The sequence below is a fragment of the Drosophila busckii genome, chromosome 2L, assembly GCF_011750605.1.
Source record: "Drosophila busckii strain San Diego stock center, stock number 13000-0081.31 chromosome 2L, ASM1175060v1, whole genome shotgun sequence".
Classification (NCBI taxonomy): domain Eukaryota; kingdom Metazoa; phylum Arthropoda; class Insecta; order Diptera; family Drosophilidae; genus Drosophila; species Drosophila busckii.
Window position 1 is genome coordinate 10,384,066 of NC_046604.1, and position 26,948 is coordinate 10,411,013.

General features: G+C 34.8%; 1 protein-coding gene across 3 annotated transcripts in view; it reads right to left on the minus strand.

Moving 5' to 3' along the window:
* Positions 1-26,479, minus strand: part of LOC108607861 (dual 3',5'-cyclic-AMP and -GMP phosphodiesterase 11) — a 37,909-nt gene extending 11,430 nt beyond the window's left edge. The window contains exons 1-2 of one of the 3 annotated variants that reach the window (XM_033294980.1): positions 26,406-26,474; positions 19,677-19,763 (exon numbers count right to left, since the gene is read on the minus strand). In XM_033294980.1, the coding sequence (XP_033150871.1) occupies positions 19,677-19,731 (55 nt within the window). In that variant the 5' untranslated portion in view covers positions 19,732-19,763; positions 26,406-26,474. Of the gene's footprint in view, positions 1-2,070; positions 2,094-3,024; positions 3,195-19,676; positions 19,764-26,405 lie in introns of those variants that run through there. The other 2 variants (XM_033294981.1, XM_017998944.2) reach the window with 2 other exon arrangements.
* Positions 26,480-26,948: the final 469 nt, after the last annotated feature.

A 26,948-nucleotide genomic window follows, 5' to 3' on the forward strand; every position in this document is an offset into this window, starting at 1 on the left:
TGACTTCAGAGTGTCTGACTCTCCCCAAGGACTTGAAATGCCAGCCGTGCACGAAAAATGGCGACAAGTTAACATTAAACGGAAATATTGGCAATTTCCGTGAAATATTAAGGGCAACTCAGACTCAGTGCAGCGCCCCACTCCCACTCCCACTCCCACTCCCCTTGCCCAGTCACTCAGTCTATAGTTGTAAGCACATCGAGAGCGTCTGATTAAGTGCTAAAAATAGCCATAAATACTCGGTAACCAAGCAGCAGATGGATGTCTAAGGTTGCCGGAGCTCAAATACTCAAAACTGTATATATTATAATATCATATATATATATATTATAGTAGTCTGTATGCCTGTGCAGTGTATGGATAAATTTGATTTATGAGCTACTCTCGAGCGCATAAGCTCACAACAAAATAAGCCAAAGCTACAACTATGTGTGTGTGTGTGTGAAGGATTTGTCAGCTGACTACTTGACTCCTTCATTGCCAGTTACAAATTGTTAAAGCTTTGGCTATAACAAGTTCTCAGAATTCATGTCAACTGACATTATTTATACATTTTCTGCTGAATTTGTTATTATTATTGTGGCCCAAAGTTACTTTTCGCATTAACAACGCAATTGAGTTATCTAATTAACATAGTTGGCGTTTAATTCCGACATTTGGCATAAGTTTATTTTGTTTTCCACGAAAGACAATCGAGCAAATTATTGCGTGTATATAATAAAAATAACTTAAGGGTAAATTCAGTTTAATGCATTTTCAAATTAGTATAAAAAGCTAAAATGTTGCTCTGCTTAAAATTTAGGTCACGAGATAAAACAAAACCAAGAATATTTCTAGAAATAAATCAAAATAGCAAAGATTGTAGACCAATTCTAGATTCTATAATCATTGATACTGCTTTTTAAAAATACAAGTTTAAACTTATCAAATAATACTTATACGTTCTGTTTGATTTATGTTATTTATTGCTCATAAATTAATTAATTATCATTGAAGAAAAACGCAATAAAATCAGAATAAAATCATTGCTGAGTAATTTTTATAATTGAAGCTAATAATAATAGCCCTTGATTTATCTAAAATATTTTTTTCATAAATAATAGTCTTGAAATTTCCCCACTATACGTAGTTATTACTACATAATTAAACCTTCCTTTTGAAAAGAATGATTAACATAAGATTTTTTAATTTTTAATGGTCGAGCTCTCAGCAGAGACTAGCATACGATTAAAAATAAATTGAACTTCTATTTATTAAGTCAAACTTCAAAATTATTATAATAAATAAATATTAAAAAAAACTAGTCTTGAAGCCTTGTTATTTAATCTCAATATAGTAACTTTGGATTCAGTTTTAATTAAAAAAGAAAGCGCATTTGAAATACACATGCAGTCAAAATAAAATTTCTTTTCCGTAAAATTTTTCATTTTGCTTTGTTGAAATGAAATTTGCTGATTGTTTGTTTTCACATTTGTCAGAGAATGTTGCAAGCGATGTTGCAATCTGTATGTCGTTTTGCCGCTTGCCGCTTGTGGCATATACATACATAGATATATATATGTGTATATAGTATAATTTTCGCATTGTGAAAAGTTCAATATTGAAGCTTATCAAATGAGTTTGGTGTGTGCGCGTTTCTGACTTTAGTTTAGTTTCACTTGTCGCAGCTTAATGTTGAGAAATTTATGAGGGCAGCGGCGCTGTCGAGCGAGCACTTACATGCCACATGCTTGTCCCAGATCCCCCAAACCAATTTTAGCTTGTACCCGTCTGTCTTTGTCTTCCACTCTCCACCCCCTTTGGTGTCTCTAGATGTGCCATACTTAATCTTTTAAGCTGCATTTGCCTTGCACAGACAACATGCAACATGCTTAAGCTGCTGCAGTACATTTGGCAGCCCCCCCTACTTGCCCCTCTTATTCACTCACTCACTCTTGCGTCAGACGTTTTTCCACCTCTTTTGCCCTTTCAAAGTCAAATGACAGCGTCGCTTGCAACGCCAGCAGCAGCAGCAGCAGCCACGCCTCTACTGGCACTTACGCCCACTTTTACAAAAGCATTGACACTCACTGCTGCTGCTGCTGCTGCTGCTGCTATTCGGATGATGATGCGCCAGCTTTATGTAAGATACACGCCGCTGGCTTAAAGCTGCGCACACTGGCTCAACAAATTTTACACACCACAGTGCAATGGAATTTTGCATTTAGCTGCAGCCATAAAAAAGTGTTTTATTTATAACAAAATATATGTAAAAATGTGTGGAATGTTTAAAGAGTGAATGTGTGACTAAATTAACAAAGTTTGGAGTTAAAGCAAAACTCATTGGAAACTTTAAAAATTTATAAAGAATACAAAGAGAAGAATATAAAGAGCAGTTAGATAGCTTTGTATAGTTAAAGGAGTAATAAAATATATAAAGTTACTATTTAAAAAGTAGTAGTCAGTAACTCAAAGCTATTGTTTAAATTATATACTATAATGAATACATACTATAATGAATTTAAAATTTACTAATTAAATAGTAGCTATGAATAACTTACTACTACTATTTAATTATTAACTTAGCTATCTAACTGATAATACATTTACTACTTTGTATAAAAAATATATAGTATTATTTTTTACAATGCCTATAAAATTCTTTACAATTAATTCAAGTAAAGCTTCTCGACGTTCATATCAAATTCAATCGACTTTATATAAACAAAATGCAGGGTACACATTACACACACACACACACATATATATTGGCTGTGTATGTGTGTAAATGCAAATTGAAAGTTGCAAATGTAACAGAGAGTTGCATTTTTTTCCCCTCTCTCTCATCTATCTCTCTCTATCTGGCGCTCCATCTTTAGTGTTGCTGTGCCCACTCTAATATAATTTTGCATGCCTCAATGTGTACGGAGGGGAGGCACAAGAAGTTGTCTTGAATAGCATACAACAATCATTAGACAAATAGCCAAGTTATGTCTCTCAAACACCTTGCTCTCTCACCCTGTTGTCTGCTGTTGCCGTTGCAACGTCCAATTGCAATGGTTGCTGCTGTTGCGGACTGTGCGTGGGTGTTTGTTGTTGCTGTTGTTGCTTGTGATTCTTGTTTTTGTTTTTGTAACGACAACCACGAAATCGACACATACTTGCCGCTTGGCCCATGGGGCCCGCCAGCAATGCAAATGTTAAACCCTCCGTTTTAATAAATTTAATTTTGTCAATTTTTGAGCAACCGCTGTCTGTTTTAATAATTGCAAGCAATGTTTGTTATTGTTGTTGTATGTGCTTTGTTGTTGTTATTGTTGTTGCGCGCTGTAGCGTTGCATGCAATGTGCGTGTGCTTTTGCTTAACAATCATTAAAATTTTATAACAATGTTGCAAAGTTTATTTAACAATTGCACAGTCAACTGTAATTTCGATACACGCATAAATTTCATTTCGAGTTGCATTCAATTTATTTGCAGCTGCCTTAAGCTGCGGCTTTGTCATGGGCAATTCAATTAACGCTTAAGCCACAAGCCGATTGCACTGCAGACAGACGAGGCAATTGATACGCAAACAAAAGCCAAAAAAAAAAACAAGGAGAAAAAAGAAGCAGAAGGACTCTTACAACAGGCCCACTCAAATGCAAGCACACGTAGGCAGAACAGAACAGACCGGGCCAGGCCAACGGGCAATGTCAGTTAAATAAAATCAACATGGCCAACAACAAAACGTTGCACGTTAGCCACGGCCAACGCCAGAGTGGCCCAAAAGCAAATAGCAATAAAAGCAAATTCTGATAGAAGCTAAGCATACTCAGTTAAAAGAAATCAGAAAATTAACAGATGGAGCAAAAATTATTTGAATTTAATTTGTAGTAAAATTGAGTGTACAAATAAATTTCAAATAATTTTATCAATCAATTCTTGCAGTAAGTATTTTAAATTTTAATAAATCAAATCAAATGCAAATAAATTCTTAACAAACAAAACTAATTCAATTTATTTAAAGCACATCGTGCTCTTAAGCTTAACTAGCTATTTATTTAATTTTAAATCTATAATATAAGCTCGCAATTGTGAATTAAAGAACTTAACTAACAACATCCCTTTTGCTTACTAAGCAAACATTTCAATCCTTGACCAGCAAAATAAAAACCTTTGAATCGAGTGCAATTTGTTTGCGCCAAAGTTCAGTTTGCTTCAGTTTGGTTTGGTCAATGTTTGCATTTGAGTAGAGAGAACTCGCTGCTTGGCTCAGTTAGTCAATATGTTGACAATTGTAGTATATTGACTATTGGCCTGACACTTCAAGCATAGCTAAGATCTTAAGTGATTTAATTTCAGCTGCCAGCTGTTGCATCATCAGAAGCAACAGAAACGGAGAGACGAGCGTGCAACATTAACACTTGACGACGACAACTGACAACTGACAGCGGAAATGATTTAATTTCCGCTCAACGCGTTGAGTGCAACGATTGAATTCAGTGAGGCAAGTGGCAGGCAAAAGGATTGCAACAATTGTTGAGCTAGACATTGCTGACTGCTCGAATTGAATCAGCAGCGCATTGAGTGCTGCAACAATGTTGCCAATTGCCAATAATGAAGCAGCTAACACATTGAGTGGCAATCATTTATATTAAATTCGAAAGCAGCAGCAGAGCGAACCGAATGTTGAGTTATCAATTTCAACGAATTCTTGAAAATTGCATTTGTTAAACAAATTCTACGTAACTTTGCAATTACATCTGTGTAATTTACTGTCAACATTACTCATACGCAGCGCAGTCCATACTAATAGATTGGCGCTGCGCTGGCATTCAAACTATTTTCAGCTATCTCGCACCACTCGTATCTACCCCTAGCAACCATTGTGTATAACCAAGCACAAGCACAAAATAAAAGCAGAAAAAAAAAACTATTTTTATGCCAACCGCAACAGACATAGAAATACATAAAGTTATATACACAAACATATGTATATAGAGCGACGAGCAGTTGTAGTTGGTAGCTTACATTATGTCAATAGCATAGGTACAATTTTCTAGTGAGTTGAGTTGAGTTGAGTTGCCTGAAGTGAAGTGAATCAGTTAGTAAAAGTTAAGGTGGCCAGGCCAGCCAGCCAAAGTTGATGTCTGGCTAAAGCAAACGATGTGCATTAATGGCGCACGACAGAGTTGAGTGCGACAAGCGAGCGGCAAAGATAACAGATAACAAAAGATACACTGCGAGAAGAAGCAAACAAATGTGAAATTAAACTTGAGCATATTATTTTATTTATTTATTTATTTAATGTCAACTATGAACACGTCGCGTTACAAAATAATTGAAATTAAATATATTAAATTAAATTTAAAATTATTTAATTACGTTTTTGTTTTTAGATTTGATAAACTTATAGATTGGGAGTGTTAGTTTTGCATTAAGTTAAGCAGCAGAGAAAGAGCAAGAAGCCTTTTCTTAAAAATAAATAAAATGTATTTAGTTTAAAAATAAAGTAAATTAAAGCAGCGAACTATGTAAAAGTCCTGCTAAACTATTGTTGTTGCTTTCCCTAATGCTAAACTGGATGACACTGAGTTTGCTGTAAGCACTGTTAAGATTAACAGCAGCTTAACAGAAGCAGCAGCTTCACATAGTCGAGTAAGAGTTGAACACGAGAAGTTTAAGAAGAAGAACGATCAAGTTTAATAATAATAGTGAAGTACACTTAAGTTTAATTTAATTTAATTATGTGCACATAAACTTTATTCATATTTGTAAGTTGGTCAAATGACAAAGCTCAAGAAGCAAAATGCCATGCCATAATCTTAAATTACAAAAAAACAAGAAAATGTGCCACTTTGCTTATCTCGCAGTGTATTATAACTAGTAACTGAGAGTACTGCATGGTATTCAATGTAAGTCGCACCTTTTCATTTTGCCTCAGTCGTTTGACTTCTTCACAATTATTTTACGGTTGCTGCTTGCTTCTTCTTCTTCAATCTCTTGGCAATGCAAACAGACAACAATGTCTACGCACACACACACACACATAAAAGGCAGCTGGGTGTGAGTTGAACGTTTAGTGTCATTAGGCGGCGGCAAAACGCGTCACGAACTTGAGAGCGCATCGATTAGTGAAGGACGACGCAGCCAGGATCTGGCACCTGTCGTATTTGCATTTGGAACTGCTCAAGCTCAAGTGTTGGATCAATAACCTGTTGCTATTGTAGAGCAACAACTTTGTTTTCATAGCAACAACTACTCATTGTCATTATCAAGTCTTTTGCTGCGGTTTTCTTTTTGTTGCTTAGCGTTGGCAGCAACGCGGCGTATGCGTGATACGTTCGATTCGTTGTGCCAAAATTGATTTTAGCGCCAACTTGTGAATTATCAATGTGAGCGCAAACACAATAAAATAAATATATATCAAAAGCTGCACGCGTAACTGACTTTAAGCGCGTGTATGCTGGAATTTTAAATTGGGGCTCAGAGACATAATGAACTGTTAAAGTCGCAGGCAACTCCCCAAAGAATTGAGCCTCAATAATTGAGTAAATAAACAATAAATCTCATTATCACATTACAAGCTCGTGCATTCAATTATTATCGGCAAACAAGCCGGTGGGCGGGGGGGGAGCCTGTCTGTCTGTTAACAATAATAATTTATTGAAACAATAAAAAAAAAAAAAATGCTTTATTTACTTAAGCGCACAGCTTAAAGCAATAAATTTGCTTTAACTGCGAATCAAATGGAATTTCGCCGAATTCCGACTTGAGCTAAGCTCAGCTCAGCTAATTTAATTTAACAAAATGCAAAACGTTAAGCGTGTTAAATGCAAATTCAATTGTTGACCATTTATGCTCATGCCTGTGCAATTTTATGGCCAAAAGCATAACTATGGCTTTATGATAGTCATAAAACTAGCAGACGGACAGCTATAGAGCGAGAGAGCGCATAGTGCGCGTGGCTGTTGCTAATGCCGGCAGCTTTGGCATTTAACTGACAGAAAATAATGTTTATATACACAGCTATTTAATAGTTGTAAGTATGTTTGTTTTATTTTTATTGTTATGCCTGTGGCAATTCAAATATTTTCAGACACAATTGAAGGTCGCGACCAAATGGCAGGCACATAAACGTATGAGCCATAAAAGGAACCAAATGCTATTGTCAGAGAGGGAGAGAGAGAGCAGCAAAGCAAATGTCTGACGACTTTCGCTATATTTAGCATATCAGCGCTCCCGCAGTTGCTCATTTGATTGCATTGCCCGCATGTGCGCGCGAACACATGCGGCGTATGAGTAATTTTCGCATTAAAAAATATACAAAAAAAAATCTAATTACTGCTTTTCATACGAAACACAACTTTAATTGTTGCTTATTTTAATGGCTTGTTGGCAATGTTTATGTGCCGCCGGACCACACAGCGTATGCGCAATAAATTTTTGCTATGACATTGAAAACCTGCTGCCCGTAGCTATCACATTGCCAATTTAAGCGCAACGCCAAGACTTTCAATTCACGCCAGCGCCAGCGAGAGATGAAGAAATATGGAAATTGTATGCGCACATTAAAAATGAGACGCACAAAAGGCGAGAGCGGAGTAGTTTCTTAACATAAATCTTATTAGATGCTGGCACTGAAATGAAACTTTAGCAAACAGCTGCCGGGATCTCTGGTTGCCAGCGCGTAAAACAGCAGCAGAAAAAAAAAGGAAATGCGAAGCTGCCAGCAACATTTTAATATAAAACAATGCGGCATGACAAGCAAAAGGAAAAAAGAAAGAGAAAAAATATATTTAATCTTGTGCGGCTCATGTCTATCAATTATATGCAAACTTGGCTAATTTAATAACTGCAGCACACATTTGTCAGCTCTTAGCTTAAAGCCTTGTCATATGAGCGGCCGCTGCCGACATCGACATCGACATCGAGTCTGTTGAGTTATCATTATGACATGCTTGAAATTACCAATGACAAACGTGCTGCGAATCTCAAATAGAGAGCAAACGAGAGTTGAGGAATTGAGGGTCAGCAGGGAGTGTTGGGGAATGGGGGCGTGGTCGGCACTGATTGCGGCCCACTCAACAAAACGCTGGCAAACATGTCTGCCAGCCAAAATTAGTTTGTTTGTCTGCAATATACACAAGCATACCCTGTAATAAATAAAGCATGAGATCAACTCGGCTTGATTTCTATAGTCTAAACGAATTTAAACGAATTGGTTCGCTCAAATATACAAAAGCGCAAATATAAGTAAATGCAACAACAAATGCCTAACAAAATAAATTAAAAAACATAATAGTTGCAAAAAGAAGGAAACAAACAATTTGATTTATTAGTTTACTTATAGCCAAGAGCAAAACAATTTACTGCTTTGATTACAAACTTCATATTAAGTTTACAAAATATATAAAGAAATACATAAATATTGTTGCAATTGTTATTGTTGTTATGCTTGTTTCACCAGAAGTATTGTTCACTAGAAGTATCCACTTTGCTTTATTTCCAGGGTATACACATTGAATTGAAGCCATTGGCTTTTGGGGCAAGAATTTAAATGGCACATTTAAGACTTTGATTAAATAATTTTATGTGTGGCATGCCAAACGACAGCAGCTTGCAGCCAAAAAACACGCATACGCCATGTGTGCCACACACACACATTTGATTTGAGCTAACTCAGTGCAATGATTTTATAATATTATTTGCAATATTTGTTATGACTGCGGCGGTGTGCAAACAAATCATTAATTAAATTATTTGACAATAAAACCGAACGCCGAACGTGTGCTGAACGTTTTGATAAACTTCGCGCCCACGCCTAATAAAAAAAAGTGAATATAAACAATAGCAACTTTGTTTTTATTAATTAATTAGCGATGTGGCATTTACGATTTAAGGCCCGGAATCCCCCTGCGGCGCTATAAACAAATACAAAGTTCAATCAATTAATTGTTGGCCAAGCATAAATTGCAAATTTATGTGAACTTATTTTTAGGCCTCGTCAACAACAAATCGAAACCGTTTGTCAATTGACGTGAACGGAAATATTTTGGTGTGTGCGCTAAAATTAGCGCTCATGACTTGCAATTGGCTAGTGACGTCAAAGCCAGGCCAAGACACGCACACTAATGAAGAAACACAGTAGTTATTTATTTAAGAGAATGAGGGGATGATTGGGGGGCAAGTCAAGGCTGCTGCTGCTGCTCTTGATGTTAGATGTTGGCGTTGCACTTCAGGTTGCATGCAACACACACACACACAGAGCAGCACAAGTGGCAGCCACTTTGAACCCAAGCCAAATACCTTTGCATACTTTATAGCGCACACACACACACACACTCGAGTGCGCTTCCTTTAGCTTTAAGTTGCGCTTTAAGCAACAGAGCGCGGCAGCAATTAAAAGCGTCGTTCAACTAAATTGCAAGCAATACACAAACTACATATATACCTTTCTATATATATATATGTATATATATTTATTTGTAGTATTCATTCAGTCAAGCCAAGCATAAAAATCAACAACAGTCAATGAACCTCTGGGCACAGACACAGTGACAAGCAAAAAGGAAAAACAACAACAAAACAAATACGAATAAAAATAAAAGACAACAAAACGAAGCAAGCAAGAGCAAAAAAAAATTAAAAGGGGCAAACAAGCTGGCACCATGATACGCAAGTTCGTTTAATAACAGAGAGTGCGACTGTTGTTGTTGTTGTTTGTTGCTGTTGTTGCTATTTGATTATCGTGTCATTTCATTTTCGTATTCATTCATTCATTCATGTAGTCACTTGCTCATTGAGCGACACGCTTAGCGTTGGGCTAAGACAAAAACACAAGCGAATGATACGCGTTTTGCTTTTGTTGCAAGCGTTTGTGTCATTTAGTTGCTGCTGCTGCTGCTGCTCCGCGCTTTTCATATAATTGCAACTGCAATTGCTGTGAACGACTTTGGCTGCGTCAGTTTGTCAGTTCGTCACTCAGCCATACCCACAACACACGAGCGAGCATCAACGCCCACTACTTAGCTCCAGAGCAAAGTAAAGCGTGCGACAACAAGGAGCCAACTTTGGCTATACCCAGGCAAGCGCTGCTACAAATGCAAACTTGTTATAGAGTATGCTAAAAATAAAAATAAAAAAATGTACACAAGTCATTTTTAGCAAAAATGCAAGCAGTTATTAAAAGACAACAGCGAGTCAGTCACCAAAGAAAAGTGAATTTTGTTAGAGAGCAGTCGATTGATTTCTTTTGTTGTTATATTTTAATTAAGACTTGACAAGCAAAAAGTGCAGAGCACAAAAAATTTAATATCAATGTAAGATTAATTAAATTCTCGAACTTAATATTAATGAATATATTGAGCAAATCAAGAAAATCTTAAAACTTAAGGCTTTGAAATTTAGTGAGATTCACTATCATAAAACTAGACAAACAAATAATAAAGAAAGTCTTCAGAGCTTAATTCAAATGCTTTAAATTAAAAATATATTTCTGTATTTATAATATTTGATTCAATAAATGAAAGTTAATATTTCACTAAATATTTGTACACACCTTTAAATAAATTTAATTTATTGCTTGGTTTGATTTGATGAATGAAAAGTATTTGTTAGTCCATCAATGGTCATAAACTTGACTTGTGACTTGTGAGTGGCAACAACTGTATAATAGCGTATATCTATGTATGTGTGTGTGTGTGTGTGCGTTAGGTGCAGTTCAATTAAACGGCTGATTGAGCGCACACTCCCTCGCACACACACACACCCACACACCCATTTGTGCATATTGATCGAGCAACAGTTTGAAGATTTTAATTAATTTGTCATTTTAATTGCATACGCAGCAGCAATTATGAAATTTTAATGCGACAAGCAAAATAATTTATGTTCAACATAAAATTGTTAAATAAACTAATTAAGGCTTATCAATCAAGCATAATATGCCAATAATTAGCAATTAATGTCATAAAATGCAAAAATATGAGCAAATTTAATGCAACACGCGGCGTATGCGTAATTTATTAAGTAGCTGACTATGAAAAATAAATTTATATATTTAAGTTAATGCCTGCTGCTTGACTCAAAAGTCAAAAGCCTTGGCCAGCTGCCACTACCTGCGCCTCTAGTTTAGCCATGAAGCGTGCAATCAACTCGAGCAAAACTCAACTGGCAATCAAAATTGGCAAAGCTCTTCAGGAAAGCAAAAGAAAATACTTGACAGAAATGCATAAAAAACAGCGCAAAAGTCACCTAAATATATATTTTATATATATATTTCATAGCTATGACAAATGAGCAAACAAATACCACACGAATGAGTCAAACTGTGGGAAATTTCCATTTAATTTTTGCATATATGCTAAACATTTAAGACTTAACGGCTTTTAATTAATCAAACTTTTAGTACAAATTAGCAGAGAAGCAAAAATTTTCTGATGTTTTTTGAAAACTAAGAGTTGCCAATTAAAAACTTATGAATTTAATTGGATAAATCTAAACATTTAACGAAATTCAAAATATTATATTTGAACATTTGCCAGCTGGCTTGAGCAAGGTAATGGCTATGGACTTTGGCTTATATAAGCAAGAGTAAAAGGCTTTATTTGCCTTTGAGGGATTATCGCCAGTTTGGTGGCGTTCATTCAAACGCATTTGCTTAGACCGGTCTGAGAATTCGCAGAATTCCATTTATCAATGCCGGCAAACAACAAGAGGCTTAAGGCGAAATGAAATATGTTGGCAGCTTAGTTACCAACTGGCTGAGCTCTGGGGCTTGTTGTCGTCACTCATCTCGTGTTAATCAAGTGTTAATTAGCCGATGATGTGAAGTTCAATTCACGACAATGTTACGTGTCATCAACTGTGACAATATTTTTGTTTACATGCCCCAAGTCTGTCTAATGTCTGCTGCTCTTTAATATGCAAAACGCATTTAGATACATATATGTAAATATATCGGGTTTTGAATAACATCAACAGCTGCCGCATGGAAACTTTTTTACATGGCGAATTTTTATTCTGTTTTGTCATTGAAAATAATCAAGCGAATTATCTAAATCAATAAATAATAATGAAAAAAATAATGAATGAACCATGAACCAAGTTTTGCAAATAAGGCAGCTACAGATATAATATATCTTTCTTTTTTTATTTTTTGTTTATTTGCTCTTCAAACGTATTTATCTATTTAGATATTGCTGCGGTCTGTCTTTATGGAGAATTTTTTGAGACTGGAAAAATTTTGGTTTTCATTTGGCACTTGTAATTGCTTTGTTTGTTTATTTTGTAGCGCTCTGAACCTATAAACAAATATAGACACAAGTATAGCATATACTAGTAGTGCTCTCGCTTGTTTACAATAATGAGCCAGCAACATTTTATGCTTTGAGTCATAAGGAAATAGGTCAGATAACAAGATCAAGGCTAGATCTACAATTAGCAAGAGCTACAGGTTTATTAACCTGACAAATCAAAATGTGGCTGAAGAATTTGAAAAATAGACGACCGTCAATTCAATCTGTTTCAATATAAAATACATGTAAATTCTTTTTAGCCCAAGGTTGTTTCAAAATTAATAAGTACATTTTATATTCCCTTTGCTTCTTAGTCCCACATACTTTTTTTTTGTTGGCCAAATATTTATTATGCTTATTTTGTATATTAATTTCAATTTTTAACCAGACAGACTGCGCAGGGGGTGGGGGTGGGCGCAGCATTTAAAGTCTGGCCTCATGCCAAGCACAGCGAAAATTGTAAAACGATGCGAGAGCTCAGAGCTCGGGTTCGGGCATTGTCTTGAGTCTTGAGGGCGGTCTGTGAAATGTTTACAGTAATCAAAATATTGCACAACGTTGCAAAAAAAAAATTATATATATTTCATATTAATATGAAGCAAAGATTGCTGAAGTAAAATCGAGTAAAAGGAAACTGAACTAAATCGAGTGCTTGCATTGTTTTGTTTCTGGGAAATTGAAATGTGAAACCAGTTGCGATTGATATAAGCGCGCAATGTAAACAAAATGTAAAACAAAGAACTGAAATGTTGCTAAATTGAAAACCAGTTAAACAGAGTACAGCGAGTTTTTAACACTTAATTTCATTTCTATATATTTCCCAGCGTTTAATTTCATCTCTAGTACGGTACTTTAATAATTCCCGCTGCTTGTTAAGCTCACGTTTTTCGAGTTCGTACGCTGCTGGGCAATTAACTAATACAATAAAAATGCATTCACCTAGAATAATAAAAGCAACAACAACAACAACAATGACAGCAACATTTAAGCTGGCGCCACAATGCACATTGTGCTTATAATAAGCAGAGCGTAAGTAGCGACTAAGGGTGGGGGGTAATGTGTCCATCTGGGATGGGATTTAAGCATCGCATCAGTTTTAATTCTACATACTTTTCTATTGAGCGCTGGAAAATTTTCCATCAGCTGTGCACGCGAGCAAAACAACAATAATAATCTAAAACAAGGCAATTCAAAAGGGAAAGACTAAAATAAACAGTAACGCAACAAAAAAAAAAAAAAACCAAGCAGCTCAAGAGAGCGAGCAAGAGATTAAGAGCGCAATAAAGCTGATAAAGCTATATGCTAAATATATAAATATTTATGCTAATTAGCAGCATTAATTTTAGTCAAAAATTACAAGTTTTGCTAGCAAAACTACAAATTAAATTTTAATTAATGCACAGTTTTCGTTTTTAGCACACAGTCAAATTGAGAGCGAGAGCGTGAGAGAGCGTGAGAGCATGAGAGCAATTGCCCACAGCCCACGCTGTCTGATAAGCAAGAAACGGCGGCGCGCGTCACTCAAAACGAATTGAGCGCAGAGCAGAGCAAAGCAAAGCAAAGCAGAGAGTGCAGTCAGTGGGAGCTGCGCAGCTGCAGAGAGCGCAGGTATGACGATAGCATAAAGCGCAATAAGAAAAAAAAAATACAACAGCAGCGCGCGGGCGTCGCGTGGGCAGCGCAATTTCCTATAGCAATACCCTGTAAAATTTGAAATGCAGACAAACCTGCGCTGCTGTAAGCAAAATCTACAAAGCACAAATATTTTTAGCCAGCAAGAGTAATATGTCTATAAGTTAGTTAGCCTTTAATTTAAGAAAATGATTTCTCTTTTATTATTCTTTTTATTATAGCGCATGTACTCGACGTTCATACCGCTTTTAAAGCGTTGTTTGTTGTTGTATTTTATGTTTTATTTGGCACACTTTTTTTTTGTTTTTGTTATAGTTCGATTTATGACGCAAGCATGTCGCTGCCTCCAAAACGAAAAATGCCTTGTTTATGATTCACACACAAAATAATTATAAATGACCCGCATTTGGATTTCCCAATTACATTTTTTACCAGCAGCAAATCCTTAATTTCAAGTTTTTTCAATCCGTGTCTTTGCTGACTCATTGCGTATAATAAACATTGAGTCAATGAGCAAATACAGTAATTTTTAAATAAATATAAACAAAACGTTCTAGGTAGTGTACATAAGCTGACATATGTTTTATTCTTTGTGGTTTGTAAAACGAATTAACCTTGGACCAACAAATTGCCCAAATACATATATATTTTTTTGTATATATGTAATAGTGAAAAAATCGTGGGCAATATTTTATATATTTTATGTTAAATTCTTTCACATAATACGTTGAATCTCTGCCAAAACCATCATATGATTAAAACTCATAAATAAAGCTGCAAAAGTCAATAGATTTATACCATAACTAACTATAATTTGAAATATAAATTTCGAAACTTATCGCACAGCTTGCAATCTATAAATTTAATTTAAATATTTTAAAAATCTATTATGAAATTTAAGTTTTAACTTTAGTTTTTTGTAGTAGTTACTTATGCAAACAAGTTTCGTTCATTATGCTTGGCCTCTTTATCATTTATAATTTGCCAAAAAAAAAGAAGCAGCAGACAACCAGCTGCAAAATTTCAGAATTATGATACAAATAAGCTACACGTGCCTGGTAAAAAGAAAAAATTAAACAATTACAACAGCTGTTGCCCAGAAACACGAAAAATAATAAAAGTAATAATATTGAAAAAAAAAAAAGGTGTCAGCTGAAGTTGAATATTTCGCAATTAGTTTCAATACTTAACAGAGAGGCAGCAGGCAGCGCATATAAATATTTTAATTTCTAATGCTTTTGACGTCAAGCTAATTTTGTATAAATTAAAATAAAACAGCTGAACAATAGCTGTTGATATATTCAGCGCGAGCACATGAGCGTATTAATTTTTTGGTTTGTGTCCAAGAACTGTTAACCCACATAAACAAGTCAAACAAGTTAACCACCGCCACCGAGTAGTAGTAGCAGTAACCACTTATAGACCGAAGACCGAAGACCAGGAAGAGGCCACTGCTCTCCCCCTACTTACAAACTACTCGCTGTTTAAGGCGCACAATAATAATCCAGCTGTAATTACCATATATGTAAGTTCAACTTGGGAACTCTCTTTTATAACATTTTCTTTGCATTGAGTAAGGCCTGTGGTCACACCAATGGGTTCTTTTTGCAATTGAACAATTCAAAACAATACTTGTGCTTATCGGTAATTTGAATTTATTTCGATTTATGATAAAGCAGCTATAATAATATCATGGTCATCGACTATTTTAACCCACTGACGGCATTTCTAATATTTTCTATACATTCTCAATATCAAAGCACGTGCTCTAAAAGCTTTGAAAAGTAAATAGGCAGCATATATAAAGATTAAATATATGAAATATGCAATCTATGAACATATTTATGTATATTTAGTGCATACGTATGTAGCTGATAAGGCTGATAGGGCATTTGACTAGATTTAGCTGGATAACAATGGTAATTCCTTGCGATAATGACATTTATAAACAACAGTCAACGTAAAGAGAGAGAGAGAGAGAAAGAGAGAGAGAGAGAGAGAGAGGGAGAGGTATGAGGTTAAGCAGATAGAGCTTATCATTGACTTTATAAGCACTTGAAGGTGCGTCCGGGTTGATTGGGGATATGAGAAATTGCCGTGTGCTAAATGGCATCGAACAAAGGTCTAGTTCTCGAACTAACAAAAGGAAATAAACATTGACCGTTACAAGTCAAGTGTATGCGCTCTTTACATAAAAGAGTCTCTACCTGTCTGCAAAGCGCACTCTTTGGTTGAAGCGCAGTTTAAATTGAGCGCTTAACTTTAGAGACTCAGCATGTTGCGCAGGCTTTTGCGCTCTCTTTTTTCTTTTCACTTGCGCTCTCGCTCACTCAAAACTTCCGTTTAGTCGCGCGCGCTCGCTCTCTCTATAAACAAGCCTACACACATATACATATACATATACATATGCATGTGTATACAAAGTGCGGCGCATTTATGTTTCGGCACAATAAATAATCATAAATAATAAACAGCTACAATAAACACAAATAAAATACAAATGTATTTGTGATTATATACACCATAGGTGATTGCAGATAAGTCGCAAAGCTAGCATCGAGCAAAGAGAAAAACAAGCTGGCAACGCTGCCAGCAGGCAGAGTAGGTGGCAAAGTTGACAGCTGCTCTGATCAGCTGGCGAGAGCATAAAATGAAGTTACAAGAGTTTAGCTCAGCGAGAGAGCAACTTTCAATTCCAACTCACACACAATTATAAAAAAAAAAATGCAATGCATTTGTTGCTTGCTTTTGCTTAAGCTTCCTTTTTTATGTGTGTGCAATGCACTCTTTTATTATTTTTTTTTTTTGCTGCTCACTTGTAATTGATTTTGTGTATGCTATTTGCATTTATTTTTAGCAACTGTTGAATTCTTTTTTTGTTGTTGTTGTTGGGGCGTTGTGCATAATTTTCTGTGCTCATTATTTGTATACACTCGCAATTTTAACATTTTTCATTTGTATTATACTTATTTTCACACCTCTTCACACACGCACACGCACACTAAAGAGCATCGAAGCAAGAAGAAGTCGAATGAGCACGCGACCGTTGATCACACACACTTGCATATCAATATACATATATATATGTATATATGTGTATCTATATGCGTCAGTTTGTACTTTATATACCTTACTTTTTTTTTAATTTCGTTTTAATCGCTAAAGCGCAAAGCGGAATGTAAACGCAGATAAAAACTGAAAACGAAACGCGCGCATCTTATATTCGTTTGCCTATCTTCAATGCATTTTTTTTACACTCACACACACACACACACAAAACTCTGCCCGAAATAAAAGAACTTTCTGTTTTATTAATATGCGCGCACGTTATGTTTTTTATTTTAGTTTTCTGTTGTGACTCTAATAGTTTGTTTCTTTTTTAATCACACTAGACTCTTATTCGGGCCGCTTTTGTTGTTGCTCGCCGCGCCGCTGCTGCTGAACCGAACACGTCGAATATCTGTGAGATACTAAAAACGAGTTGCGAGATACAGATACAAAGCAAGCGCCAAGCACAAAGCACTCAGAACGAATTGAGCGCTTTTATTGTTGCAGTCGACGTCGCTGCTGGCGTCGCTGCTATTGCTGATTTTGCTTGGCGCTTGCCTTTTTGACTTTGCGTATTATTTACATTGGCGATTAATGAACTTCATATGTGAGATGCGCTCTTTGTATTGCTCTCTCTCTTGCAGATTTGCTCTTAAATCAGAACACTACAAATGCGTTTGTTTATCTACAATACATACGCATATATATTTTTGTTTGTATGTTCAGTTTACATTGCCTTACAGCTTTGCTCTCAGAGTTGTGCGCTCTTGCTCTCTAGATTTCTTATCAGCCAAAATGAAATATATGTGCAGCTTGTAAGTGTGTGTGTGTGTGTGTGTGTGATCGACTAGGGAAATGGCATTTTGTTGTTGCTGACCGTGGGCCATAATTGATAAACAGCCGCAGCTAAAAGCTCTGAGCGCAACAAGTTGCAATCATTTTGCTTAAGCCAATTTACTTGCTGCATGACTCAATGCAGTTACAAATACAACAGTTACAAATTTGGCATGGAAAATAACGCCAACACTAAAGCTGAAGACAAAGCAAAGTAAGACAACAGTCAAGTTATCTTTTTTTTTTTTTTAGATATGCAAGTGGCAAAGACAAATACAAGAACCGGCTTTGAGCTCTCGGGCCACAAAAGTGCTCAAGTCGCTGGGCTCACAGCTGTTGCAGCTTTTGTATATAAAGCGCAAAGCTTTTTGGCTTTTCAAACACAAAAATAAAAGCTCAGCAAGCTCTTACGATATTCCGTTGAGTGAAATGCGCTCAATGCCAAGTTACCGGCAAAAGCAAAGCACGAAACAAAACGAAACGAAACGACAGAAAAAAACACAAACGAATGCAAGCCAAAGCGGAAGGTTAGCTTCAACATTTGTTTTGACTTGTCGCTTTGCAACGGAAACGGAAATGGAACACACTGAGTGTGTAACGTGACATGACCACAAACTTCCGCTGACGACACAGCACTCATAACGCTGCTTCACTGTAGCGACAGCAACCGCGACGCGACTTTAGCGACCATAAATCGCATGAGAAGTTCTCTAGCCATTCGACTGTGTTGCGTGCATTTGGTTTGTTTGTTTTCACTTGTTTGAAATTAATTAAAACTTTATGTGATTGTTTAGCACTGCAGAAGTTTTGAGTATTCCCTACCACGCCCACGCCCACGCCCCTGTCCCAGCCACGCTTAGTTTAGGGCTATAAATCACTCGAGTTGTTTACAACCACAGTCTGTGTGCCGGCGTGTGGCGTGTGGCGTGTGGGTTGCGCCTCATAGTTTCTCCATTTAATTATTTTAGCCTAAAGATTTCTTATCGACTCGACTAAGAAAACCACTTTACACTTCGAAGCCTACAACCTATTTGCATTAGTCTTGCCAATTTGCCAAAAACTTTTACAATGCAAATGGGAAATCAGCCAAAGCCGACATTATGCCACAGGCCACAATTTGTGGCAAGTAATTGAGCTTTAGAGCAATTTGAGCTCCGCAAGAGCTGCTAAACAAATTTAATTCAATTCACACACACAATGATTTATTAATTTGCAAATCTGTTCATAATTTTATGTCAATGTAATACTTGCTATGGTTTTTATTCAAGTGTATAGGGCCAGGTCAAAAGCTAAGCTTTAAATTTACTCTGCATTTTTATTAAATTCGAAAATAAATAAAAGTATTTTAAGCTCGTTAAAGTTCGTTACTTTGGTAACCGCAGCACAAAGATAAAACTTAAGGCTGTTCTTTTATAAATGTTTACTTTTAAACAAAAACTTTGGCGCTTCTTTACTTCAATTGCCGTTCAGTGCTAAACTTTTATTTTTTGGCAGGTATCGACTGCCATTTGTTAAAGTATTACCAAAGATTTACAACTTGGCAACTTTTAACTTGTCCCAAACTTTTTGCCAGCCACTTAGCTGACAATCACTTAAAGCGAAAAAAAAAAGCAGAGACACCAGCACTTGTGCTCATTAATATTTTATGTGGCAACAAAGCTTGACGCAACAGGCAAAAAATAGTCGCTTTTTATGCTCGAAAGCAATCGCCAGGATAATGAACGCCCGAGCATGCTGTGCGCTCCTCTCTCTCTCTCTCTCTCTCTCTCTCTGGCTTGGCCATTGAACTTTGACGCCTCCGGTTGGGCCAAATCCCGCCGGACCATGTAATGAGCCATGCCAAATGCTTTGTCAAATCGCATCCCCAACTTAAGGCTATTGAAATATTTAAAGCAAACTTACCAATCTTACGACGTGCACGCCAAAGCACCGGCGGGTTATTTGGAGAACTGGCCATAATGAGATGACGCTTGTTATGCAAACTCCTCTCTGCAATCAAAGAGAATTATGGCAAATCATTAGTAAACATATTTCATTTTTATGTGCGGGTTATTTCCATGTCATGACACCAATAAGCGAAAAATTAGCCATAACATTGAAATGAACAAAATGTAGGTCTGGCTTGGTATCCGGCAAAACAACAACAAAAAATAAAAGCCAAAGCCCTCGCAATCAAAACAAAAATTGTGCATGACAGCCTCGCTGATTAATGGTGGCCAACAGTCAAAAGGGGCACACACACTCGCACACACACATGCAATAACAACAATAAAAAATGTGCCATTAGATCATGTATAGAGTTAAACAAAGGTTTGTTCAAGCGCGCAGAGATTTATGGGCAACGAAGATTTATGAACAGAATTTTCCATTCGCGAGAGCGCAGCTCTTAAAACTTAAAGTAGAGGCAAGTAAATTACAAATATTTTTTACATTTATTTATTTTTATTTTTTTTTATTTATTTTTTATTTTTTATTTTTTTTTCTGTTTTTTTTTCTCTGTAATTTGCTAAATTTTATTTACAAAAAAAAAAAACAGAAATGTATTTAATAATTTACTCAAAATAAATTTGTTTTTCCTCAAAATATTTGAATTTAAAATTGTTTTTAAACAATAAATTTGTAGCCATGGCAAAAAGTGTGAATAAATAAAAATCATTTTATAATAAATGCATACATATTATAAAATATTAGTTTGTTTACCTAATTGACTATTAATATTTTAAATTATTATTTGTTGGATTGCCTGCTTAAAGTTTTAATTACAATGGCTTACATTTTTCTTTAGTAATTAACTTATTTGCTTTCGATTATTTGATAACAATAAATATGGCTTAAGCCTTATACAGCTGAGTTTTATTTTATGCTCTGCTAAATACAAAAAAAGCATTAAATTATAATTTAAGTGAGCTTATAAGAACATACAAATATTTGACTTGGTTGATAAAGCTGCTGGCAAACTCATTAAGACTGCTTAAAGTGCTGAGCTAATTCTATAAAAATTATAACATTATTTTTCCACGCCTTAGAATAGAGTTAATAAATTCATTTAAACACTAATGTTTATGGGCTGGTAGCATTAATGGACTGGCTACCATTTATATTTGCTGTGTGTTTGTTTTTTGCACTCAAAACAACGCAATAAATACATAAACAATAGATATGCGCATAAGACGCCTTAATGAATGAATGACAACAACAACAACAACAACAGCAACGAAATATCGTGCAATCAATTAAGCTATGCTATATAAATATTATAGTATATAGTATCGGTAACAACTGCGACTCAACAGTCAAGTATTCTGCATTGTTATCAACAATCAGCTGTTGCTAAAGTTGCTGCTGCTGCTGCTGTTATCAGCGCAACGACCTTGACTTTTTATCTGCCAGAGCAATTCTCACTCACAACACAACACGCATTTCAATTGTTCAGTTGTTCACTCAATGTCAATGCTGCTGCCACGCTCTTCGTTGTATGTGTGTGTGTGTCAATGAACTGTGTGCCACAAGTTTGGTCTCAATGTCCAAGCGCGGCACTTGATTGTGCTTAGATGTTGTAAACGGCGGTAGATAGTAAGAAAAAGGGAAGAACAACAGCAACAGCAACAGCAACAACGACAACAAATTCAATTAAGCTTGATTAAAAACAAATAAATAGCAAATAAAGGCAATAACAACAAACCATTTGAAACTGTTGACTGCCCTTTTGGCTGCACGTTTTGATTGCAATTTCTTGATAATGCAGCAAACAGCAACGAACTGCTCAACTCCTAAGTCGACTGGAGAATGCTCTAACCAAATGGATATATTTTTAAATAGCGTTGCATTGTTTGAATTTAATTTGTTTAATTTTACTGAGTACGCAAACAACAAAAAAAAACTTGATAAAGCTGTCGGCAGTGTAATTAATATTGTTATTGCCATTGTTGTTGTTATTGCTCTTTAATTTTGATTAGAATACATTTATTGTGGCGCCCAATTGCCGATGTGTCGATCAAACTGCCGCTGATTATCATTCGTTTGTCTAATGGGGCGTATGTGCGACTTTAGCGCAGCGCAAGGCATGGTTAAGTATACGTCTAGTTAGCCCAGCCCAAAGGGCACTTGTTATAGCAACTCACTCTATGATTATAAACAAACTGCGCACATTGTATTCCACAATTAGTTGCTGCAAATTGCGCCAAGACAATTACAAACAAAACTGCAATTGGCAGCTGCGAAACAGAAAAAAAAAAAAAAAAAATTAAACAACAAAAATGCACATTAGGTAAGCACAAATGTCATTGGCGCGGAAACCGCAAATTAGATAACCTGCAAAACATTGCAACAAAGTGCATAAACAAATAGTTGGAAAAATGTGAGCAACAACTTAATTTAAATAGAATACATATGTATATTGAAAATGTCAGCACATTTGCAATTCAAATATATTTTTATAATGGAAAATTTCGCCATTTAATCTGGAATTTCACCAAAAATAATTTAGCCATTAGCTTGACCCACAAAAGTTTTGCCAAACTAAGTTTCATCATAAAAAGTTTATTATGTTGTACACGCAAATTAATAATTTATAACTCGCAACATGTATGACTTGAAGTAAGAGAAAAAAACCCCACATAAAATGCATAATCATCTATTTAATATTATTAACAATAAGCGCTACACGTACCACAAGACTCGAAGCAAATAGTTTGCAATTGTTGTTGTTATTGAATTGCTGAACAGCTGGCGATTGATAAACAAACGCCACAAAATTCGACACTCGAAATTTAGTTAAGTCAATATGAAAATAATAAAAACTAGGTGAGACTTTTGTCGGAGCAGCGTAAAGTGCGAAGACTGAAGCTTAGTCAGTTGCCCCAATGACGTGCGCAACAAATCAATCAGACCAACTATATATTCCCATCTATATGTTTGTTATTTTATTTTTGAAATTGAAAGCTGATGCTGCTGCTTGTGGTTAACTTGATTTTAATTATGTTGCAGGCTAATATCTTTATTACAACTTGATCTCGAGTAACCGCAGATAGTGCCGCCAAGATAAACTATGGAAATTAATAGTATTTGGCTTAGGCAACTTTCTAATCGGTTTTACTTTAGCATTTGCATTTTTTGCTGACGTGCTTTTTGCTAATTTCATTAGCGAATACGCAAAATTAAAGTAACTGGTATCAATTTATAAAAACAGCGGTTGCTATTTTGCAAATTAGCAGCTGTTCAGATTACTAAATTGATTAAATTTATTTTTTATAAGATTTATCTTAAGCAGCGATGCTAAAAATCAAATGTACCAAATTAAATCTAAATATAATCGTTTTTTCCCAAGATTTAATTTAACAAATTTAATTATTATTATTAAATTAAAAATTTTAAATTAAAATAAGTAAACTTGCTCATAATATATTTTGTTGAAATTTATTTTACATACAGAAATTTAAATGAGACATTTACCATATTGACATTTTGAATGGAACATTTGTTTAAGTTTTGAATATTTCATTTAATTGAATATTAAAACTCATTAAGACGAATTTATAAACAAAGGCACTAAGTTCGCATATGAATTAAATGAAAATTAATTGCAACATGAATTATAAAATAAATTGAAATTTCGATAATCCCATTATGTAAATTTGAAAAATAATATTTAATCATTAAGCTGAAACAAAGTTAAGCTAATCAAGTTCGGAAATTAATACTTGTATGAATTATAAAATAAATTAAAATGGTTTTAAGGACTTTCTGTAAGTTTTGTTGAAATGTAATCAATATTTCTATATACATATATGTAAGTTAAAAGTCAGAGCATCCCACTGACGTTGGTCACTTTGTATTTTTTGTATACATTTTGGTAATTGTTTGGCTTATAAAACTTAAAGCTAAGTACACAAGACTTTTTTTTATGTGACGGGTTAGTTATTGTCTCATGTGGGCGACTTTTGTTGCATGCCAAAGCGGCAAGCCTCGATATGAAATCTCATATTTGAGGACAGGCGATAAACACACATGTATATATGTGTGTGTGTGTAAGTTAGTGCGTCGTTTAAATGCTGACATGCATGTCATGCCTAGATATATCTTATCTGTATATATAAGCTTTTGGTACATATTTGTTGTTTGCGCAGATTTCGTTGATAAACACTGATGATAAATACGCCTGGGTCTGGGTCCCATGATAACAATGAATCCAAAAAGAAATAGCGCAGCCACATACGGATCAGAAAAATGTTAAAAGCCACGCGTATTGCGAATTAACATAAATGTGTTGATTACGTGGGTAAATGTGTGATTGGAATATAATTTATTATTAAAATCGTTAAAAAAAAAACAATGAATTCAACTTAACAAGCAGATAGCACAAGTCAAGTGCTTCTATTTTTGAATAAAAAAAGCAAACAAATTTGATTACAAAATATATTTAAATTTAATTGTTGAATTATAGTTTAATATAAAGGATTATTCATTCTCCCTGTTACATAAAATTTGACTCCTTTCTATTAATAATATAGCACACAGTTTGATTCAAATCTCATTATTAATATGCTGCTGTTTTTCTTCAATTATAATTCCATAAAGCAAAAATATAAACAAAAAGTTTATGTTAAAATCAATATTTATGTTATTGTTATTTACAGCTTTTATATGTTTATTGTATGATTTCTTTATCATGCAAGACTTTGAAACATTTAATTCATTAAGAACTCTTTAGATTACAGCTCTGAGGCGTTTTCCAATTATAAGCGCCGTTTATCGAAGTTTCCATGGCGTGATTCATGGTCAACGCACTGGCCACCTTGACGTCAAGTTAACGGCGACAAAGACACGGCCAACATACACGGCCAATTAACAGTTTCATGCAAAAATGTTAACGCATTGTGTGAACAGCTGACGCACCTTATGTTCAATATCTAAACACAAAGTACGGCAGGAAGGCGCTACGATGTCTGAAGATTTATATCTGTATTTTTGGTTTCTGGTAATTTCCGCACTTCACTAGCCCAAACTTCATGCATATCTTTGAGAGGAAGTTGAACCCATTGATAAGACTTCAAATACATTGCCCAGAGTAAATTATATCACGTATTTATTAATTTTTATATTTTTTCGCAACTTTATACAATTTTTTAAGTATTTAAATCGCTTTATATAGTACAATAATAATTTTAATAATTTAATTCCAGAATACCTGAATCTATTTTAATAAAAAGTTTTTTCCTCTTACTAAACTACAAAGACATTTGTTATCTTCAAGGCAAAAACACGTGTCAAAACATTACAAATTATTACAGATTATTATTACAATGCACTTGTGTTTTATAGACAAACGTCATACAGTTATCTAACAGTCTGTCAGTTGGTAATAATAATGAAATAAAAGGCCAAGGGCAATTAGACTGACACCCAGTGACAAAAAGTCTTTCAACTCCTCAAATATGCTACGAGCGATTTATTGGCAAAAGCAACAGAATAAATAAACGATGTTCATAATAAATAAAGTCAAGATAATTGAACAGTTAAAATGTGAGTCACGTAACGCAACTGAAATTGATTAGCAAAATGTCAACGGGAAACCTTTCGGTGTGATTGATATCGAGCAGGAAGTGCTATTCTATTCTATAACTATATTCTATGCTATACATATATAGGCAAAGTCATTGTACCTATAATTTGTGTAAGTTTTTTGCTTGGCTGCATACTTATGACAGCAGCTGTTGCAACTTTATGAGCTGCAGTAAATCTACACTGCCAAAAAAAAACACTCACATATATTATTGTATTCAATGACATGTTAATTAAGTTAACTGTTAACGTGTCTCAAACATAAAAAAATAAAAAAAGGCAAAAATCCAGCACGTAGCAAAAACGAAGCGCAGCGTGCGCTTGGCCATAAAATTCAAGTGGCAAGCTCAAGTGTCTAATCTAATGAACGTATATAGCATGTAGACCCAACAGTTACTCTATATATAGCCCACAAGTCCCGTTATTCGGCTAACGAGCTTTGCTTGGCACGCATGCAAAAACAAAAAAAACAATCGACAAAAAATCAAATAAAACAACAATAAAAAAAACTTTTGACAAACCAAAGCGGTTGCCACTTGAATACGTAAAAAAACGAGATGAGAACAATGGCAATTTAAACAGCAGAACAATGTAAACAAACTTGAAAAGAATTTCACTTACAAGAGCTAAAAGACCAGAAAGCCAAAGCTGAAATCTACTACAAAAACAAATTTAACCTGTTATAAAATAAACGCTAAAAGAAGCTAAATTTGGTCAATCAAAAATTGTTCAATTGAGCATATCGATTGCAAAAAGGTCATAGACCTGAGCCAAAAGACAGCTGCCGGAAATGAAAGAATAAAAAGCAAGAGAGACAGAGAGAGAGAGAGAGAGAAACATCTGTCCTAAGATCGTATTAAAAACAAAAACAGAACACGCAAAAGCTTTAAATATTCATTAAACTAAACTAAGCTCACTTTTATCTGCTTATCTTGTATTCACACTTCTCTTTTAACTTTAAAATTCTTGAATTATTCAAAGCTTAAAGCTGCTTGCAAATCTAAACACACAATCTAAACAACATTTAGTATTATCATTTATAAATAAAAGTCAATAAATAATTTCACTTACATGTCAAGCGCTGTAGATTATTAAATAAGTACTGGTAGTTAGCCCTAGGTTCTTAATATATATATAATTTATTTGTTTATATAATTAAGTGAGCTTTACACACACACATACGATATAAATATATTTTGATTCACTTTTTTGCATTACAATTACAAAATACATACACTTGTAAATTTTAAAATTTTATTAAAACTCTTATTAATTTATTTTCTTGATTTTTGCTTGTTGTATTGGAAACGAGTATAATAAATGAATATTTCAATAATTTACACGTTGGCGATGTCGCGACTTTTATTTGAAAATTTCGCGTTTTGTTTTGCGCACATAAAATAATTTTATTTTATGTTTTTTTTTTCTCTCTCTCAAAGAGAGGGTACAATAAATTAAAGCGTGCGTAGTCAAGACAAATAATTTCTTTTATTTTTTTATATATATATTTTTTTTGCGCTTAGAAAATGATGAATGTTTATCACGTTGTTGCCGCCGCCGCCGCTGGCAAGCGCAAATATTAAATTTTATTTTGTATTTTTTTTATTTGTCGTA